The 23,019-nt window shown below is 41.7% G+C and overlaps 1 protein-coding gene across 5 annotated transcripts; it reads left to right on the top strand.

Annotated features, from left to right (window-relative positions):
• Positions 1–97: 97 nt before the first annotated feature.
• LOC110512520 (CD9 antigen-like) lies at positions 98–15,766 on the top strand. 5 transcript variants are annotated; one of them, XM_036956594.1, is made up of 10 exons: positions 98–232; positions 5,030–5,080; positions 5,604–5,660; positions 5,761–5,880; positions 6,158–6,232; positions 6,532–6,627; positions 7,484–7,615; positions 10,011–10,052; positions 14,198–14,281; positions 14,884–15,765. In XM_036956594.1, the coding sequence occupies exons 1-10, from the start codon at positions 227–229 to the stop codon at positions 15,040–15,042; spliced, it is 822 nt and encodes a 273-aa protein (XP_036812489.1). In that variant the 5' UTR covers positions 98–226; the 3' UTR covers positions 15,043–15,765. The 5 variants fall into 5 exon arrangements, with proteins under 5 accessions (XP_036812489.1, XP_036812491.1, XP_036812492.1 ...); XM_036956596.1 differs by lacking the exon at positions 5,604–5,660; XM_036956597.1 differs by lacking the exon at positions 98–232 and having other exon boundaries at positions 4,505–5,080; positions 14,198–14,270; positions 14,884–15,766.
• The last annotated feature ends 7,253 nt before the right edge of the window (positions 15,767–23,019 follow it).

Below are 23,019 nucleotides of genomic sequence, written 5' to 3'. Positions count from 1 at the left end.
TTTAACATAAAAACGTATTTATATTTAGTATTTTGACAAGGTTTATTTGCGCCATTTTACATTGCCATAGAAACGACTGACGCCAATGCGTCACTGGCAGGAACCAGCAGATTGTCTGATTGAGATTTTGCGCGGAGAGTGAATCGAAGAGAGGTACCGTTAACCGGTCATGACTGTTGTTGACGAGGCTAGCGTTAGACACTGGACAACTTTGTTACAACTCTAGATGAAGGTAATAAGTTAATTGCGTCTGAAGTGTTTTGTGTAACACCCCTCAGCAAATAACGTTAGCAAAGCAACTCAACTGCAACTAAAATTGCAACACAGTTTATACGTGTACCCATATTAGGTAACGTGAGTTACTGTAACGTTGCGTAGCTTCCACCTCAAATAGTCAAGTACTGAAATACATTTTGTTGCAGATTTGGTTTTGTAGTGTTTTGTTAGATCCACCTCATTTAGCTAGACTGAAATTGACATAACTAATGTTTGCCGAAAAATAAATGTCCCTGTATTGTGTAGTGTGTGAATTATAATGGATGTGTTTCTTGTCCCAGTCCTACTGTTATAATGGATGTGTTACCTTGTCCTACTGTTATAATGGATGTGTCACCTTGTCCTACTGTTATAATGGTTGTGTTACCTTGTCCCAGTCCTACTGTTATAATGGATGTGTTACCTTGTCCTACTGTTTTAATGGATATGTTACCTTGTCCTTCTGTTATAATGGATGTGTTTCCTTGTCCTACTGTTATAATGGATGTGCTACCTTGTCCTACTGTTATAATGGATGTGTTACCTTGTCCTACTGTTATAATGAATGTGTTACTTGTCCCAGTCCTACTGTTATAATGGATGTGTTACCTTGTCCAAGTCCTACTGTTATAATGGATGTGTTACCTTGTCCTACTGTTTTAATGGATGTGCTACCTTGTCCTTCTGTTATAATGGATGTGTTTCCTTGTCCTACTGTTATAATGGATGTGTTACCTTGTCCTACTGTTATAATGGATGTGTTACCTTGTCCTACTGTTATAATGAATGTGTTACTTGTCCCAGTCCTACTGTTATAATGGATGTGTTACCTTGTCCAAGTCCTACTGTTATAATGGATGTGTTACCTTGTCCTACTGTTTTAATGGATGTGCTACCTTGTACCAGTCCTACTGTTATAATGGATGTGTTACCTTGTCCTACTGTTATAATGGATGTGTTACTTGTCCCAGTCCTACTGTAATAATGGATGTGTTACCTTGTCCCAGTCCTACTGTTATAATGGATGTGTTACCTTGTCCCAGTCTTACTGTTATAATGGATGTGCTACCTTGTCCCAGTCCTACTGTTATAATGGATGTGTTTCTTGTCCCAGTCCTACTGTTATAATGGATGTGTTACCTTGTCCTACTGTTATAATGGATGTGTTACCTTGTCCCAGTCTTACTGTTTTAATAGATGTGCTACCTTGTCCTACTGTTATAATGGATGTGTTACCTTGTCCCAGTCCTACTGTTATAATGGATGTGTTACCTTGTCCTACTGTTATAATGGATGTGTCACCTTGTCCTACTGTTATAATGGATATGTTACCTTGTCCTTCTGTTATAATGGATGTGTTTCCTTGTCCTACTGTTATAATGGATGTGTTACCTTGTCCTACTGTTATAATGGATGTGTTACCTTGCCCTACTGTTATAATGGGTGTGTTACCTTGTCCCAGTCCCTATTTATAATGGATGTGCTACCTTGTCCTACTGTTATAATGGATGTGTTACCTTGTCCTACTGTTATAATGGATGTGTTACCTTGTCCTACTGTTATAATGGATGTGTTACCTTGTCCTACTGTTTTAATGGACATGTTACCTTGTCCTTCTGTTATAATGGATGTGTTTCCTTGTCCTACTGTTATAATGGATGTGTTACCTTGTCCTACTGTTATAATGGATGTGTTACCTTGCCCTACTGTTATAATGGGTGTGTTACCTTGTCCCAGTCCCTATTTATAATGGATGTGTTACCTTGTCCTACTGTTATAATGGATGTGTTACCTTGTCCTACTGTTATAATGGGTGTGTTACCTTGTCCCAGTCCCTATTTTTAATGGATGTGTTACCTTGTCCTACTGTTATAATGGATGTGTTACCTTGTCCCAGTCCTACTGTTATAATGGATGTGTTACCTTGTCCTACTGTTATAATGGATGTGTTACCTTGTCCTACTGTTATAATGGATGTGTTACCTTGTCCCAGTCCTACTGTTTTAATGGATGTGTTACCTTGTCCTACTGTTTTAATGGATGTGCTACCTCTTCCTACTGTTATAATGGATGTGTTACCTTGTCCCAGTACTACTGTTTTAATGGATGTGTCACCTTGTCCCGGTCCTACTGTTATAATGGATGTGTTACCTTGTCCTACTGTTTTAATGGATGTGTTACATTGTCCTACTGTTATAATGGATGTGTTACCTTCCCCTACTGTTATAATGGATGTGTTACCTTGCCCTACTGTTATAATGGATGTGTTACCTTGTCCTAATGTTATAATGGATGTGTTACCTTGTCCTACTGTTTTAATGGATGTGTTACCTTGTCCTACTGTTTTAATGGAGGTGTTACCTTGTCCCAGTCCTACTGTTATAATGGATGTGTCACCTTGTCCTACTGTTATAATGGATGTGTTACCTTGTCCTACTTTTTTAATGGATGTGTTACCTTGTCCTACTGTTTTAATGGATGTGCTACCTACTGCTGTGCTGTGCTGGATACTGTGTATTCACTAACTGTCTGAGTGATGGGATTTTTATATAGCATCTGTAACATATGTTGGTGTGTGTATTTAATCTGCATCTTAACTTCTTAAAGTGGCAATCGGCAGTAGAAACAACAACACAGTGTCCCCCTGCTCCTCTTTCGGTAAAAAGCTGAGGGATTGGGGCTGGAGAAATGTAACCAATCTCAAATTCATAGACAAGGACTGACCATCCATGATATCAACATTGTTATCCTGTTTCTATGATCTGTTTCCACTACCATATAACCCGGTTAGCTTTGGATAAAGGTGTCTGCTAAATGGTATATTATTAAAGTCTACGTTGACTCTGCCAACTAGTTGCCGAGTGTAGTTACCATTCCTTTCCAATAATGGCAGCCAACGCATGTTGAAGTCAATACTCTAACGACAGGGACACCGGGATAGTGCGCACTGAAAGTGGTATTGTCTTCAAAGCAAGTTAATCTGGTTACGTTTGAACCTGTTGTTATAGTGGACAAGCTAACTAATACAATGTTTTACATAAGGCGCGGACATTAGGTCTATGTCTTGGGCTCGAGTTACGAAATGAATTGTATACAGTGCCTTTTCGTCTGTGTATGCGCGCATTCTGGAAGAAACAGCACACGCAGGGATGAGCCGCCGTGCAGCTCGTCCAATTCTCCCTTGTGCAGGCAGATAGCGTGAACTGGCGATAAACTTTGCTCCTCAAACAAAATCATAAGAAAAGTTAGTCTGATACCGAAACTAAATCACAATGTATATATAAGGAGCATGCCCCATCATTGGTTAGAATGAGATTTCATGAATCATGATGCTGTCTGCGATTCAAACTCCTGTCGTCTAATCTAATGGTAAATGTGTTACCAACGTGCCAAACAGCGCTGATAATAAACAGCGTTATAGGATACTTTTATAGTGTAACGACCCTGGGTTTATAAACGCGGATATCGACCCTGCCGTTCGAGCATGCTTTTGGGGCACTGTCGATAGCGCGCTGGACTTCGGGCTAGAAGGTCGAGGGTTCGAGACCTGCTCCCTGCCTGTTTCATTACAATATATTGAACACCTACCCACTACTGATATTAACTTTAAACAATTTATAATCAAGCAACATTTCACCAATTATTTAGCTGGCATATCGGCTGCTGACTGGTCGAGTAACCGCTTCGGCCAGGAAGTCCTTCATAAAGATTATTGACACGTCCAATAAATACATCACCAGACAGACTGACAGGAACCGTTGACTGGATGTACAGCAATACAGCCACCATCCGCTGGGATTTTGTGCTGAATCGCGACAATCTCTCTACAACACACACACTCATACTCTAGCCATTACCTGGCAGCATCCCCACTCACACCAGTTTGTGTTTGCCTAGGCGGACCCTCTAGCTGAGGTGTTTCAGACGTCTGTGTTGTTACTGCTAAGAGAACAAACTCTGATCTGGGGCAACGCTCGGCTCAAACATGATTTGAGGTTTCAGTTGGTTTATTGGCTCCCTAACTAACAATTATTTCTGTCTCTGGAATAAACTCATTCTCAGACTTGGAGCTACTCTGTAAATTCAGCCATTTTGGGGAGTTCCACAATGCTCTCCCCTGCCACTGACGCAACAATGCCAATACGGCGATTTACAGTTCCGGTTATCAGGCGTTCTAAATCCTAGTGTTTCCGTCCCCCTTTATAAGAGAGCTGGTTCCCTTAGAAACGCCTGATCATTTTAGCTTAGCATGTCATGGCTGCCAAGCTAGCTGCGGAGAACCATTCAGTGCAGTACAGCACTTCCTTTGACATAAAGTTATTTATCACAAATATGGATATGTGTCAGTTTGTCACTTTCATGGTCATGTAGTGAAGATCTATTCAGCTACTGAATAAACTGTCTTGAAGATAGCTAAATGTTTTTACGATTTAGATTTAGAGAAAACGTACCAACAAGGGACGACGAGTTTGTCACTTTCCCCATCGACAACCATCTTGACCAAATCCGGTCCTGCTCTGCTAAACATCATGTAAACGACGGTGACAGGACGTTCCTGTCAGAAACCCTGCCTGTTTTAACGTAATTTACCGTAGATACGCAGATGAAAGACCGCCCTCCCCACAAGCAGTGGTATAATTAAAGCAGTGCGTGCCGTTGAAACAGTCTGACTTGAGAATAAGGGTCTAGATAAGCAAGCAAGTAGATACTCTGTGTGCCCAACATCATTTTTAACAGCTTGTTTTGCTCTTTGATTCTGTTCACAATGGCACAGGTCAACAGATGTCTGAAACAGCTGTTCTTTGGATTCAACATGTTGTTAGGGGTAAGCAATATTAAGATGAGATAACCTCGTCCATTTTATTGTTCATTAACTGTACCTGTTGTTGGTTTATTCATAGATTTTTCTGCCTGTGTGTCTTTTAACCTCTTTATTTGTTTTATTTATTTTTAGTTATTATAAAGTAGTTCTGTTGTTTGAATACTTTCATTGTGTATGTTTCTAACTTTTCTTGATGTATTAATATATTGCATTGTAAATTGTGACCCGGTTTTCATGGTGTTTCAGATTGCAGGGTGTGTCCTATTGGTTTTGGGAATGACATGGTTTTCATGGTGTTTCAGATTGCAGGGTGTGTCCTATTGGTTTTGGGAATGACATGGTTTTCATGGTGTTTCAGATTGCAGGGTGTGTCCTATTGGTTTTGGGAATGACATGGTTTTCATGGTGTTTCAGATTGCAGGGTGTGTCCTATTGGTTTTGGGAATGACATGGTTTTCATGGTGTTTTAGATTGCAGGGTGTGTCCTATTGGTTTTGGGAATGACATGGTTTTCATGGTGTTTCAGATTGCAGGGTGTGTCCTATTGGTTTTGGGAATGATCGCAGCACCACATAATACAGAGGTGAAATTATCCAACTAATTAACAACACAAACAACAACTGTACAATTTAAGTCTCACTCTCCCCCCCCCCAATGACAATGCTTGTGATCCTGTTTTCCAGCATGACCAAGGAGAGTCGATTGGCTTGACATGGATTATATCGACTGCAGTTGTTTCTGTGCTGCTCTCTTTACTTGGAGCATATGGTGCATACCAAGAGAACATTGTGATACTGAGATTGGTGAATACTTGGATCTCATTGACTCAATACAAAACCGTTTTAAAACATCACATTATTAGCCTTTATTGACCATAGTGTTTATACAATACAAAATAAAACTTTTCCTGCAAGAGACAATGATATGGTTGCATGGTAACAATTTTTTAATTCAATGTGGCAAAAAAATATAAATATATATATAATAACATTTTAAAGAAATGTATTAAACAAAACTGTGTGATTGTGTATGATTTACTAATTGTTTGTTTTTGCCCGAAAATTTGTATTTTGTTTTCAGTTCCTTGGAATAATAGGCTTTGGATCAATCCTTTTTCTTATTTTGGGATTTAAAGTGGCTCGTTCAATGCCTGAGGTAAACTTTTCTTTAGATATTTAAAAGTCTATTGCATTATTATTATTATTTTTTTAAATGCATTGATTTTATGCCGATATATCACCAACACTGTTTATCTTAAACTAAGTTGTTATACAGAAGGGTTTTAAAGTTCTCTAGACACAAGCTATTGCTATTATTTATTATTCTTTCACAGTTTATATTTTGTACATTTACTTTGTGGCTTGATTAACACTTTTTAAATTAAATATAAAAGCATCTTAAATTGATGAATCCTCTCAAAATGTGTATTTTTTTTCCCCCCCTCGTTATTTAAGGCCATGCAAGTGATTCAAGAAAACCTCCCTGCAATTACATCAGAAATGATGGCTGATGCAGAGCAGCGACAAACTATCATGGCTCTACAAGTACAAGTACTGTGGAAGTCTACATATCGTTCCACAATTATTCATATTCATAAATAGGTTGCAAAATGTCCTAAATTCCCAAGTTTTCCATAAATCCTGGATGCAGGATTCTGGATTCCATGTGTAACGGATGTGAAACGGCTAGCTTATTTAGCGGTGGTGCGCGCTAAATAGCGTTTCAATCGGTGACGTCACCTGCTCTGAGACTTTGAAGTAGTGGTTCACCGCGGCTCTGCAAGGGCCGTGGCTTTTGTGGAGCGATGGGTAACGATGCTTCGTGGGTGACTGTTGTCTGTGTGCAGAGGGTCCCTGGTTCGCACCTGGGTAGGGGCGAGGGGACGGATTAAAGTTATACTGTTACATTCCCTTGGTAATCTGGGAATCTTCCAGACAGGATTTCTGGAAAACCTGTGAATTTTTAAAAAATTACCAGAATTTTGCAACCTAATTCATAAAGAGGTCTTAATCTGTCATGATCAAATTGTAAGACTAGCAATGTAAATTTCTCACTGTTTCTCACCTTGTGTTCATCTTGTGTTCACTGTTTCTAACCTTGTGTTGACTGTTTCTAATCTTGTGTTCACTGTTTCTAACCTCGTGTTCATCTTGTGTTCACTGTTTCTAACCTTGTGTTCACTGTCTCTAACCTTGTGTTCATCTTGTGTTCACTGTTTCTAACCTTGTGTTCACTGTTTCTAACCTTGTGTTCACTGTCTCTAACCTTGTGTTCATCTTGTGTTCACTGTTTCTAACCTTGTGTTCATCTTGTGTTCACTGTTTCTAACCTTGTGTTCACTGTTTCTAACCTTGTGTTCACTGTTTCTCACCTCGTGTTCACTGACAACTGTGTTTGCTGTTGCAGGGTAAGTGTTGTGGAATAATGAGTTACAGAGACTGGGATAGCAATATTCCAGAGACCTGTCAATGTTCTAGTTTCAAGTCAGACCCGTCCCAATGTATGGAGGTTCAAATGACTAAAGATGGCGGCAACTGGGTAAGTAAAAAAACATACGTCAGCTGTTTTAAATGGTGCTAGGAGATTTCAATCCTAACTGTGATTTGAGCAGGAATAACTCCCGGCAACCAACTAATTCAATTACGAGGAATGCTACATATAATAAAAACAATTTACAGGACAAGTCAAAAGTTTGGACACACCTACTAATTCAAGAGTTTTTCTTTATTTTTACTATTTTCTACATTGTGAAGACATACAAACTATGAAATAACACATATGGAATCATGTAGTAACCAAAAAAAGTGTTCAATAAATCTAAATAGATTTTAGATTCTTCAAAGCAGCCACCCTTTGCCTTGATGACAGCTTTACACACTCTTGGCATTCTCTCAACCAGCTTCACTTGGAATGCTTTTCCAAAAGTCTTGAAGGAGTTCCCACATATGCTGAGCACTTGTTGGCTGGTTGTCCTTCACTCTGCTGTCCAACTGTCAAAGGAATTTAACAATTCCTACATGTGTTCATTAACCAATTCAATTAAAATCATTCTGTCTGTTTCTAAGAATTTGTAAGATCCTTATTTGCATGAAATAGACAGTCTATCAGAGACCAGTCTATCAAAATTAGCCAATAGTATTTATTCTCGGAGCGCGCTGCTCATAGAACCCTGTACAACAGTTTATATATCAAATATGACGTCATAGGTTATAAAATGAATCTCCTCCTCTCGACCAGGACAAAGCACGTTCAAAAGTTCATTCCAACTTTCTAGCGCACACACATGACACACACTATATCTGGATTAACTCCTGAAGTCTCACCATAGTTTATCACTACTTAGCAGACAGTTCCAGATACGGAAAACCTGGAGAGGCTCTCGTTGTCTTATTTGATCGCCACAGAGTTATAGTTGAGTCGGTTCAAGCATAGGTTAATGATCTTCTTTGCTTACTTTAGACATACACAATACATCCTTCCACAATGGTTATCATTTCCATTGACCCCTTATCCATGCTACATAACCTCTTTCTTAGGACCTACCATTATTCATCAGATATTGTAAAACAGGGTAGAGTTTAATTAGTTATAGTTCTATTTAAATGTAGATATTGTTTAGTCATTCTTCATAAAATTCCTAACACAAACTCATCCCAAACCATCTCAATTGGGTTGAGGTCGGGTGATAGTGGAGGTCAGGTCATCTGATGCCGCACTCTATCACTCTCCTTCTTGGTTAAATATCCCTTAGACAGCCTGGAGGTGTTTTGGGTCATTGTCCTGTTGAATAACAAGCGGAAACCAGATGGGATGGCGTATCGCTGCAGAATGTTGTGGTAGCCGTGCTGGTGAAGTGTGCTATGAGTTCTAAATAAATCACCAACAGTATCACCAGCAAAGCACCCCCAAACCATCACACCACCTCCTCCATGCTTCACGGTGGGAACTACACATGCAGATATAATCCATTCACCTACTCTGCGTCTCACAGACACAGCAGTTGGAACCAAAAAACTCATCAGACCAAAGGACAGATTTCCACCAGTCTAATGTCCATTGCTCGTGTTTCTTGGCCCAAACAAATCTCTTCTTATTATTGGTGTCCTTTAGTAGTGGTTTCTTTGCAGCAATTCGACCATGAAGACCTGATTCACACAGTCTCCTCTGAACAGTTGATATGTGTCTGTTACTAGAACATTGTGAAGCATTTATTTGGGCTGCAGTTTCTGAAGCTGGTAACTCTACTGAACTTATCCTCTGCAGCAGAGGTAACTCTGGGTCTTCTTTTCCTGTGGCGGTCCTCATGAGAGCCAGTTTCATCATAGCTCTTGATGGTTTTTGCGTCTGCGCATGAAGAAATGTCTTGACATTTTCCGGGTTGACTGACCTTCATGTCTTAAACTATTGATGGGCTGTCGTTTCTCTTTGCTTATTTGAGCTGTTCTTAAACATAATATGGACTTGGTCTTTTACCAAATAGGGCTATCTTCTCTATACCACCACTACCTAGTCACAACACGACTGATTGGCTCAAAAGCATTAAGAAGGAAAGAAATTCCACAAATGATCTTTTATCAAGGCACACCTGTTAATTGAAATGTATTCCCAGGTGACTACCTCATGAAGTTGGTCAAGGGAATGCAAAGAGTGTGCAAAGCTGTCATCAAGGCAAAGGGTGTCTACTTTGAAGAATCTCAAAAATATATTTGGATTTGTTTAACACTTTTTTGGTTACTACATGATTCCATATGTATTATTTCATAGTTGTGACGTCTTCACTATTATTCTACAATGTAGAAAATAGTCCAAATAAAGAGAAACCCTTGAATGCGGTGGTGTGTCCACACTATTGAGTGGTACTGTAGGTCAAAGACATTTGAATCCCATAATGTTATTTTGAAACTTTTTTTTCTTGCGTTCATTGTTACTTCAGGGAAGATCTGACAAATCTGAAATGATGTGGATCTACAGAGAGGTAATGCTTCTTATTGTCAGCCAAAACAACACTATGCAACGCATTCGGAAGTATTCAGAACCTCTCCCTTTTCCACACTATGTTTACATTAAAGCCTTATTTTAAAATGGTTTTAATTTTTTTTTTACAACAATTTACTCGTTAATCTACACACAATACCCCATAATGACAAAGTGAAAACAGGTTTGTAGAAATTTTGGCAAATGTATTAAAAATAAAACCAACAAAAATACCTTATTTATATAAGCATTCAGATCCTTTGCAATGAGACTCGATATTGAGCTCAGGTGCATCCTGTTTCCATTTTTTTTATTTTACCTTTTTTTAACAAGGCAAGTCAGTTTAAGAACAAATTCTTATTTACAATGACAGCCTACCACGGCCAAACTCAAACCAGTACGACGTTGGGCCAATTGTGCACCGCCCACCCTATGGGCTCCCAATCACAGCCGGTTGTGATACTGCCTGGAATCGAACCAGGGTCTGTAGTGACACTTCTAGCACTGAGATGCAGTGCCTTAGACCGCTGCACCACTCAGGAGCCCATTGATCATCCTTGAGATGTTTCTTCAACTTGATTGGAGTCCACCTGTGGTAATTTCAACTGATTGGTCATGATTTGGAAAGGCACACACCTGTCTATTTAAGGTCCCACAGTTGACAGTGCATGTCAGAGCAAAAACCAAGCCATGATGTCAAAGGAATTGTCCGTAGAGCTCCGAGACAGGATTGTGTCGAGGCACATATCTGGGGAGGGGTAGTAAAATATTTCTGCAGCATTGAAGCCCCCAAGAACACAGTGGACTATATCATTCTTAAATGGAAGACGTTTGAAACCACCAAGGCTCTTCCTAGCGACGGCCGGCATTACTGAGCAACTTGGGGAGAAGGGCCTTGGTCAGGGAGGTGACAGAGCTCCAGAGTTCCTCTGTGGAGATGGGAGAACCTTCCAGGAGGACAACCATCTCTGCAGCACTCTACCAATCAGGCCATTATGGTAGAGTGGCCAGACGGAAGCCACTCCTCAGTAAAAGGCATATGACAGCCGGCTTGGAGTGCTGCAGAGATGGTTGTCCTCCTGGAAGTTAAAGGATTCTCAGACCATGAGAAACAAGATTCTCTGGTCTGATGAAACCAAGATTAAACTCTTTGGCCTGAATGCCAAGTGTCACGTCTTGATGAAAACTGGTGTAGGGTACTTTGAATTCTTTGAATACTTTCCGAATGCACTGTATATTACTTCTAAAACACACTACATTTAGAGGAATCATTCTCCACTCTACCCTACTCTATTGTACCCTACTCTACTGTACCCTAATCTACTGAACTCTACTCTACTGTACCCTACTCTACTGTACCCTACCCTACTGTACCCTACTCTACTGTACCCTACTCTATTGGACCCTACTCTACTGTACCCTACTCTACTGTACCCTACTCTACTGTACCCTAATCTACTGAACTCTACTCTACTGAACTCTACTCTACTGTACCCTACTCTACTGTACCCTACCCTACTGAACCCTACTCTACTGTACCCTACTGTACTGAACCATACACCACCCTTCCCTACTCTACTGAACCCTACACCACCCTACCCTACTCTACTGAACCCTACTCTACTGAACCCTACTCTACTGAACCCTACACCACCCTACCCTACTCTACTGAACCCTATTCTACTGAACCCTACTCTACTGTACCCTACTCTACTGTACCCTACCCTACTGTACCCTGCTCTACTGTACCCTACCCTACTGAACCCTACTTTACTGTACCCTACTGTACTGAACCCTACACCACCCTACCCTACTGTACCCTACTCCACTGTACCCTACTCTACTGAAACCTACACCACCCTACCCTACTCTACTGAACCCTACTCTACTGAACCCTACACCACCCTACCCTACTCTACTGAACCCTACTCTACTGTACCCTACTCTACTGAACCCTACTCTACTGAACTATACTCTACTGAACCCTACCCTACTGAACCCTACTCTACTGTACAATACTCTACTGTACCCTACTCTACTGAACCCTACTCTACTGTACCCTGCTCTACTGTACCCTACCCTACTGAACCCTACTTTACTGTATCCTACTGTACTGAACCCTACACCACCCTACCCTACTGTACCTTACTCCACTGTACCCTACTCTACTGAACCCTACACCACCCTACCCTACTCTACTGAACCCTACTCTACTGAACCCTACACCACCCTACCCTACTCTACTGAACCCTACTCTACTGTACCCTACTCTACTGAACCCTACTCTACTGAACTATACTCTACTGAACCCTACCCTACTGAACCCTACTCTACTGTACAATACTCTACTGTACCCTACTCTACTGAACCCTACTCTACTGAACAATACTCTACTGTACCCTACTCTACTGAACCCTACTCTACTGTACCCTACACCACCCTACCTTACTCTACTGTACCCTACTTTACTGTACTCTACTCTACTGTACCCTACTCTACTGAACCCTACTCTACTGAACCCTACTCTACTGTACCCTACTCTACTGTACCCTACCCTACCCTACCCTACTCTACTGTACCCTACTCTACTGTACCCTACTGTACTGTACTGTACTGTACTCTACTCTACTCTACTCTACTCTACTCTACTGCACTCTACTCTACTGTACTATACTCTACTGTACTCTACTCTACTGTACTCTACTCTACTGTACTATACTCTACTCTACTGTACTCTACTGCACTCTACTGTACTATACTATACTCTACTGTACTCTACTGTACTCTACTGTACTCTACTCTACTGTACTATACTCTACTCTACTGTACTCTACTGTACCCTACTGTACTCCACTGTACTGTACTCTGCTCTACTGTACTCTACTCTACTCTACTGTACTCTTCTGTGCTCTACTCTACTGTACTCTACTCTACTCTACTGTACTCTTCTGTACTCTACTCTACTGTACCCTACTCTACTGTACCCTAGTCTACTGCACTGTACTGTACTCTACTGTACTGTACCCTACTCTACTGTACTGAGCTCTACTCTACTGTACTGAGCTCTACTCTACTATACTGTACTCTACTCTACTGTACCCTAGTCTACTGTACTGTACTGTACTGTACCCTACTGTACTGTACACAAGTTTACTCTACTTGAGTTTCTTACAATTGAAGAGAGGTCCCATGAACTCTTGATCGATTGATCTTGGTCTTGCAACCACTCAAGACCACATAAAGAACCAACTTGTCCTGGTCTCAACTCATACTGGGTCTTGAGTCTATGGGTCCCATAGACCCATTGGGACCAATGTCCTGGTATACGTCTTGGTCTTGGCTCCTGGATATTACCTTCGTCTTTGTTTTACAAACCACAGGCAACACCCAGTTGACTACTTTTAAATGGTGGAAGCAATGTGGCGCAATGTCTATACCAAAACAAAGTGATATCCTTCTAGACTAGAGTCCTCCTTTTACTGTATATCTAATGGACCAATGAATGTAAATATCAACATCTAATGGACCAATGAATGTAAAGATCAATATCTAATGGACCAATGAATGTAAAGATCAATATCTAATGGACCAATGAATGTAAATATCAATATCTAATGGACCAATGAATGTAAAGATCAATATCTAATGGACCAATGAATGTAAAGATCAATATCTAATGGACCAATGAATGTAAAGATCAATATCTAATGGACCAATGAATGTAAATATCAATATCTAATGGACCAATGAATGTAAAGATCAATATCTAATGGACCAATGAATGTAAAGATCAATATCTAATGGACCAATGAATGTAAATATCAATATCTAATGGACCAATGAATGTAAAGATCAATATCTAATGGACCAATGAATGTAAATATCAATATCTAATGGACCAATGAATGTAAAGATCAATATCTAATGGACCAATGAATGTAAATATCAACATCTAATGGACCAATGAATGTAAAGATCAATATCTAATGGACCAATGAATGTAAAGATCAATATCTAATGGACCAATGAATGTAAAGATCAATATCTAATGGACCAATGAATGTAAAGATCAATATCTAATGGACCAATGAATGTAAAGATCAATATCTAATGGACCAATATCAATGTATGTGTCTCTCCTCTCAGCCCTGTGGTCCTCTCATCTTGGACAACTTCGACTCAGCTTTTAAGACCGTACTTGGATTCTTCCTTGGATTCGGTTTGTATGCTGTAAGGAATAATATGTGATAATTGTGCTAATACATTATACATAACTGTCACGCCCTGGTCTTAGTATTTTGTGTTTTCTTTATTAATTTGGTCAGGCCAGGGTGTGACATGGGTTAATTATGTGGTGTGTTTTGTCTTGGGGTTTTGGTAGGTATTGGGATTGTGGCTTAGTGGGGTTGTCTAGAAAAGTCTATGGTTGCCTGAAGTGGTTCTCAATCAGAGGCAGGTGTTTATCGTTGTCTCTGATTGGGAACCATATTTAGGCAGCCATATTCTTTGAGTGTTTGGTGGGTGATTGTTCCTGTCTCAGTGTTCTGTTTGCACCAGATAAGGCTGTTTAGGTTTTCACGTTAGGTTTCTTGTTTTGTATCGTTCGGGTTTATCTTTTATTAAAGATGAATCAAAAATAACCACGCTGCATTTTGGTCCTCCTCTCCTTTGACGGAAGAAAACAATAACAAATATTCAACCAAACTCAATTTAACTCCTTTTGTCATTGTTTGTTGTTGTTTATCTCTGATTTACCCGTCCCTCCCATGTTTGATTGAATTCCAGCCATACTGCCTTATGGGTAATGTAGTTTTGTAATATCCTTCCCACAGTGTATTGGGCAAGTGTTATCCGGCGTGATGATTCGTCAGGTCAAGAAGGTGCAGTCTACTGACGTCCCTGAGACTATAGACGATGGATATCGTTTCACACCGCAATTCCAGGCAATTCGCCATGCGGAGGGAGTTGAACCGACGACCTTCTACCCATAACCAGGGATGAGGTCAGGGTTTCAGGTTTTTTGGGCATCCTGGCAAGCGGCGAGGAGTAGAAGGTGCTTGAACAACGTGAGACGAGGTGCAACCAGATAAAGAAGATGAGCGTTCGGGAACGACAAGGCACAACTCACTGCTCACAGTTACAAATGATGTCATTTTGGGAGTCACTGTTATTGTAAATCAAATATGTTTTAATGAATAATCCTGAATGAATCGTGAGTAAGGATGAGTGAGAAACTTAGAGGCGCTAATATCACAACTCACTGGTCACCGTTATAAACATGACGCTTCGTTTATCTCATTTGTGTATAACATTATTTTTTAAATCATAATAAAGTTTAGTCTGTCCATAGCTTTTTCTGGTCATTCTGATGCAGTCCATTATAACGGAGCAAAACATCATGATTTTAACTCAACTTAGATTAGTAACGTATCAAAACATCATGATTTTAACTCAACTTAGATTAGTAACGTATCAAAACATCATGATTTTAACTCAACTTTGATTAGTAACGTATCAAGCTTTTAACTAAGAACGAAAGTCATGCCTTTTTTTAAAACCTTTTAAATTCAGGCTAGAAGAGTAAGAAGTGACCTTAGTGTGACCTTAGTGTGACCTTAGTGTGTCCTTAGTGTGTCCTTAGTGTGACCTTAGTGTGTCCTTAGTGTGTCCTTAGTGTGTCCTTAGTGTGTTCTTAGTGTGTTCTTAGTGTGTCCTTAGTGTGTCCTTAGTGTGTTCTTGGTGTGACCTTAGTGTGCTCTTAGTGTGCTCTTAGTGTGACGTTAGTGTGTCCTTAGTGTGACCTTAGTGTGTCCTTAGTGTGTCCTTAGTGTGTCCTTAGTGTGACCTTAGTGTGACGTTAGTGTGACCATAGTGTGACCTTTAGAGTGAGACATGAAGCACTGTAATAGGGACGTTCTGCTCTAGACGCACTGTCGTGGAAGAATCAGAATTTGTTGGTAACATATGTAAGACGTTTTATATTCATCAAATGTGTGTAAATTACTTCTCATCAAGAATGTTATTTTTGTATAGTACTGTGGCAGGGTTTGCAGTATCTGTTCTATGTCAAGACTAAGTTGCATGGTCAAAGTATCATCATGTGTAAACATATCTCTTGGCTCCACAATGTCTGTGTGCCAGTCAGTGTGTCTCTGTGATCTTGTCAAGATAGGATTGGTTGTATTTAGAGTTGGTTGTATCTAAATGACAATTTGATATATGCCTGTTGATATGGAGGGTTGGTTTATGGTTCTGGGGTTTGAGAAAGGAGACAAAGCTGAACGATGAATTATGCCGATGCTGTCTTATCCTGTGTATCTTTACTATAAAAGGACCTCATTTGAAATGTGGAAGGGGCTCTCAGAGAATTCATGGTTAGACACTGAATTGCCTGAGAGTCACAGGATTGTGATAGAGCTCATATAATTAAAAGATGGACTTTGATAACTAACTCTGACTTGTGTTGTGGTTTGCTCCCATGATTTGGTAAATAGAGGAAATTTCCACGACAGTCCCAAACGGCATCCTCTTCTCTACTACCCCATAAGGGCTCTGGTCACAAATAGTGCACTACATAGGGAATAGGGTGCCGTTTGGGAAGCAGACCAACGTAATCAGGAAGCTCTGCTCCAACCCCACACTGACAATATCCTCTGTCTTCTGTCTTCAATATGGCTTGTAAAATCAGCTTTCTGAGATGAGCTTTGTTGTTTACGTTGGAAATCATGTCTTATTGTACACAGCTAAATTACTAGATTGTATTTCCACGGTAACGTGTCGTCAGAAACCAAACGTCTAGAGACTAAACGTCCATGCAAGCAGCACTGGAGACACTGCAATGACCCCCGTCTGCTACAGTGAACTCTGAAAGTATTGGGACAGTGACACAATAAATGATGTCGTTTTGGAGTCACTGTTATTGTAAATGAAGTCTGTTTTAATGAATAATCCTGAATGAATCGTGAGTAAGGATGAGTGAGAAACTTACAGAGGCGCTAATATCTGAAACACAACCAAAACAAACAGCAGTCACAAGCTTGATGTGATCATTATGTGCTATGAATATGGGACCAAACACTACACTTTTGACAACTACACCTATGAGTGAATTTGTACAAAAAAAGTGCTGTAATTTCTCAACAGTTCACCCGATATAGACGACAAGACACTCAAATGAAAGCTGACAGGCTGCACTTTGACCTCACAGTTTAACCTCACAGTTTGACCTCACAGTTTGTATCCTTTAAAATCCAAAGTGATGGAGTACAGAACCAAAACAACAACACAAAATGGTGTCCTTTACGTAAAGCTCTTTCCCCTGCTACATCTCAACTCCCTGTGGAGTGAAACAGTATGTTACTACATCTCTACTCCCCGTGGAGTGAAACAGTATGTTACTACATCTCAACTCCCTGTGGAGTGAAACAGTATGTTACTACATCTCAACTCCCTGTGGAGTGAAACAGTATGTTACTACATCTCAACTCCCTGTGGAGTGAAACAGTATGTTACTACATCTCAACTCCCCCTGGAGTGAAACAGTATGTTACTACATCTCAACTCCCCCTGGAGTGAAACAGTATGTTACTACATCTCAACTCCCCGTGGAGTGAAACATTATGTTACCACATCTCAACTCCCCCTGGAGTGAAACAGTATGTTACTACATCTCAACTCCCTGTGGAGTGAAACAATATGTTACTACATCTCAACTCCCCGTGGAGTGAAACAGTATGTAACTACATCTCAACTCCCTGTGGAGTGAAACAGTATGTTACTACATCTCAACTCCCTGTGGAGTGAAACAGTATGTTACTGCATCATCTCAACTCCCTGTGGAGTGAAACAGTACGTTACTACATCTACAGTATGTTACTAAATCTCTACTCCCCGTGGAGTGAAACAGTATGTTACTACATCTCAACTCCCTGTGGAGTGAAACAGTATGTTACTACATCTCAACTCCCTGTGGAGTGAAACAGTACGTTACTACATCTACAGTATGTTACTACATCTACAGTATGTTACTACATCTCAACTCCCTGTGGAGTGAAACAGTATGTTACTACATCTCAACTCCCCCTGGAGTGAAACAGTATGTTACTACATCTCAACTCCCCCCGGAGTGAAACAGTATGTTACTACATCTCAACTCCCTGTGGAGTGAAACAGTATGTTACTACATCTCAACTCCCTGTGGAGTGAAACAGTATGTTACTACATCTCAACTCCCTGTGGAGTGAAACAGTATGTTACTACATCTCAACTCCCTGTGGAGTGAAACAGTATGTTACTACATCTCAACTCCCCGTGGAGTGAAACAGTATGTAACTACATCTCAACTCCCTGTGGAGTGAAACAGTATGTTACTACATCTCAACTCCCTGTGGAGGGAAACAGTATGTTACTACATCTCAACTCCCTGTGGAGTGAAACAGTATGTTACTACATCTCAACTCCCCCTGGAGTGAAACAGTATGTAACTACATCTCAACTCCCTGTGGAGTGAAACAGTATGTTACTACATCTCAACTCCCCGTGGAGTGAAACAGTATGTTACTACATCTCAACTCCCCGTGGAGTGAAACAGTATGTTACTACATCTCAACTCCCCGTGGAGTGAAACAGTATGTTACTACATCTCAACTCCCCGTGGAGTGAAACAGTATGTGATCGTAGGTGGAAGGACGACAGAGGCAGAGAAACATAATACAGTTTGCAGGGGAATTTATTCTTCATCAACACGGGTAAAGTGGGGAAAAGGGGGTCTGGACGGAACCATAGCAAAGAAAGTAAAAGAGTCCCTCCCGTCTCCGACCTTACATGCCTTCCCACTGCTTACCTAGCCTTTAGCACCACCTGGTGTGCTCTTCCTCCTCTCGTCCTTGTCTATTCCCTCCTCTATTCCCTCCTCTCTTCCACCTCTCATCCTCCTCTATTCCCTCCTCTATTCTCTCCTCTCTTCCTCCTCTATTCTTCCTCTCTTCCACCTCTCTTCCTCCTCTATTCTCTCCTCTATTCTCTCCTCTCTTCCTCCTCTCTTCCTCCTCTATTCCCTCCTCTCTTCCTCCTCTCTTCCTCCTCTCTACCGCCTCTCTTCCTCCTCTCGTCCTCCTCTCTACCGCCTCTCTTCCTCCTCTCTTCCTCCTCTCTTCCTCCTCTCTACCTCCTCTCTTCCTCCTCTCTTCCTCCTCTCTTCTCCTCTCTTTCTGCTCTCTTCCTCCTCTCTACCTCCTCTCTTCCTCCTCTCTTCCTCCTCTCTTCTCCTCTCTTTCTGCTCTCTTCCTCCTCTCTACCTCCTCTCTTCCTCCTCTCTTCCTCCTCTCTTCCTCCTCTCTACCGCCTCTCTTCCTCCTCTCTTCCTCCTCTCTTCCTCCTCTCTTCTCCTCTCTTTCTGCTCTCTTCCTCCTCTCTACCTCCTCTCTTCCTCCTCTTTTCCTCCTCTCTTCCTCCTCTCTTCCTCCTCTCTTCCTCCTCTCTACCGCCTCTCTTCCTCCTCTCTTCCTCCTCTCTTCCCTCCTCTCTTCCTCCTCTCTTCCTCCTCTCTACCTCCTCTCTTCCTCCTCTCTTCCCTCCTCTCTTCCTCCTCTCTTCCTCCTCTCTTCCCTCCTCTCTACCTCCTCTTCCCTCCTCTCTACCTCCTCTCTTCCTCCTCTCTTCCTCCTCTCTTCCCTCCTCTCTACCGCCTCTCTTCCTCCTCTCTTCCCTCCTCTCTACCTCCTCTCTTCCTCCTCTCTTCCTCCTCTCCCTCCTCTCTACCGCCTCTCTTCCTCCTCTCTTCCCTCCTCTCTTCCCTCCTCTCTTCCTCCTCTCTTCCTCCTCTCTACCTCCTCTCTTCCTCCTCTCTTCCCTCCTCTCTTCCTCCTCTCTTCCTCCTCTCTTCCCTCCTCTCTACCTCCTCTTCCCTCCTCTCTACCTCCTCTCTTCCTCCTCTCTTCCTCCTCTCTTCCCTCCTCTCTACCGCCTCTCTTCCCCCTCTCTTCCTCCTCTCTTCCCTCCTCTCTACCTCCTCTCTTCCTCCTCTCTTCCTCCTCTCTTCCCTCCTCTCTTCCTCCTCTCCTCCCTCCTCTCTACCTCCTCTCTTCCCTCCTCTCTACCTCCTCTCTTCCTCCTCTCTTCCTCCTCTCTTCCCTCCTCTCTACCTCCTCTCTACCTCCTCTCTTCCTCCTCTCTTCCTCCTCTCTTCACTCCTCTCTACCTCCTCTCTTCCTCCTCTCTTCCTCCTCTCTTCCCTCCTCTCTACCTCCTCTCTTCCCTCCTCTCTTCCTCCTCTCTTCCCTCCTCTCTACCTCCTCTCTTCCTCCTCTCTTCCTCCTCTCTTCCCTCCTCTCTACCTCCTCTCTTCCTCCTCTCTTCCCTCCTCTCTTCCTCCTCTCCTCCCTCCTCTCTACCTCCTCTCTTCCCTCCTCTCTACCTCCTCTCTTCCTCCTCTCTTCCTCCTCTCTTCCCTCCTCTCTACCTCCTCTCTTCCTCCTCTCTTCCTCCTCTCTTCCCTCCTCTCTACCTCCTCTCTTCCCTCCTCTCTACCTCCTCTCTTCCTCCTCTCTTCCTCCTCTCTTCCCTCCTCTCTACCTCCTCTCTTCCTAATCTCTTTGTGCTTTTCTAATTACTTCTGCTTCACTTCACTACAACAGTTCACTGTCTGATAGAAAGAAAACCCACAGAAGACCTGCAGATTGTAAAGGACATATTTCACTACAACAGTTCACTGTCTGATAGAAAGAAAGCAGAGCAGAGAAAAAGTATTTCCCCCTTTCTGATTTTCTCTTCTTTTGCATATTTTTAATACTGAACTTTATCAGATCTTCAACCAAAACCTAATATTAAATAAAGGGAACCTGAGTGAACAAATAACACAACAATAACATACTTATTGTATTTATTTAATTAACAAAGTTATCCACCACCTAATTCCCCTGTGTGAAGAAAGTATTTGTCCCCTTACTGTCAGTAACTGGTTGTTCCACCTTGATCTGCAACGACTCCAACCAAACACTTCCTGTCGTTGTTGATCCGTCTCTCACATCACTGTGGATGAACGTTGGCCCTCTCTTCCATGCAGAACTGCTGTGACTCAGTGACGTCTGTTGGTTTTCAGGCACGAACTGCTCGTTTCAAGTCCCGCCACAACGTCTGGGATTATGTCCGGACTTTGACGAGGCCATTCCAAAACTTAAAATGTGCCGCTTCTTTAGCCATTTTCATTAAAACTTGATTGTGTGTTTTGGATCATCGTCTTGCTGCATGACCCAGCTGTGCTTCAGTTTCACCTCACAGATGGGATAACACTTTCATTCATTTTTCCAACTCTAACTAATATGTTCTGCTCCTCAGTTTTCAGTAACTACCTGGACAGTATTACAAAGCAGCCTGATGCGTTTAGTCGTGTGACTGCGGTGGTCTCAGCAACTCCTTGCTTAGTCTTTGCCCAGTTCACCCACTCTGGTGGTGCTTCCCGTTGACTGCAATTACCTTTTTCGACCACAAGAGGGAAGTAGATATCACTTTATAAAATCCTACACATCAAACTGATTATTAACAACTAGCCATGTTAACTATGCAAGTAATCACTTGTGGACAAATGCACGTGATTTTATATATGAGTGTCAGAGATGACTGTTTAAGTAGAAACCTATACCCTGGTAGGCCAGTCTCTTAGTGATTTCCTGTCTGTTTCTGTTCATTGTCATGGCGATGTGATGATAGAAGAATTGGTCTCCTACTAAAAATACAAGTCTGAAACGTCTTTTTGGGACAATATCTCAATCCCAAATAGCACCCTATTTCGGACATAGTGCACTATACTATGTTTTCCTCTGGTCAGGGCAAAGGGTTCCATTTTGGGAGGCAGATGCTGTCTCACCTTCTTCCTCTGTGATGTCACATGTCTCAACGTCTTCCTCTGTGATGTCACATGTCTCAACTTCTTCCTCTGTGATGTCACATGTCTCAACTTCTTCCTCTGTGATGTCACATGTCTCAACTTCTTCCTCTGTGATGTCACATGTCTCAACTTCTTCCTCTGTGATGTCACATGTCTCAACGTCTTCCTCTGTGATGTCACATGTCTCAACGTCTTCCTCTGTGATGTCACATGTCTCACCTTCTTCCTCTGTGATGTCACATGTCTCACCAGGCATGATCACACCTGCATGGATATGAACCGGCATCATCTCCTTCTGAAGGATACCAATGGTCTCTCTCAAATGTATGTCTTCTGCTATCATTCTACCTCTCTCTGGGGTCATCCTCTCTCTGGGGTCATCCTCTCTCTGGGGTCATCCTCTCTCTGGGGTCATCCTCTCTCTGGGGTCATCCTCTCTCTGGGGTCATCCTCTCTCTGGGGTCATCCTCTCTCTGGGGTCATCCTGTCTCTGGGGTCATCCTTCATCTCTTTCTCCCTTTCTCTGTCCTCTCTCCTTTGTCTCTGTCTCACACTGTCTCCCACAACTGTCCTCCTAACGCTTGTCTCTCTCTCTCTCTCTCTGTCTCTCTCTCTCTCTCTCTCTCTCTCTCTCTCTCTCTCTCTCTGTCTCTCTCTGTCTCTGTCTCTCTCTCTCTCTCTGTCTGTCTCTCTCTCTCCCTCTCTCTCTCTCTCTGTCTCTGTCTCTCTCTCTGTGTGTGTCTCTCTCAATTCAATTCAATTCAAGGGCTTTATTGGCATGGGAAACATGTGTTAACATTGCCAAAGCAAGTGAGGTAGACAACATACAAAGTGAATATATGAAGTGAAAAACAATAAAAATGAACAGTAAACATTACACATACAGAAGTTTCAAAACAGTAAAGACATTACAAATGTCATATTATATATATATATACAGTGTTTTAACAATGTACAAATGGTTAAAGGACACAAGATAAAATAAATAAGCATAAATATGGGTTGTATTTACAATGGTGTTAGCTCTTCACTGGTTGCCCTTTTCTCGTGGCAACAGGTCACAAATCTTGCTGCTGTGATGGCA

Source organism: Oncorhynchus mykiss, chromosome 21 (assembly GCF_013265735.2).
Source record: "Oncorhynchus mykiss isolate Arlee chromosome 21, USDA_OmykA_1.1, whole genome shotgun sequence".
NCBI lineage: Eukaryota > Metazoa > Chordata > Actinopteri > Salmoniformes > Salmonidae > Oncorhynchus > Oncorhynchus mykiss.
The sequence above is the reverse complement of the archived record's forward strand: the minus strand, read 5'-3'. Positions and strand labels throughout refer to the sequence as shown.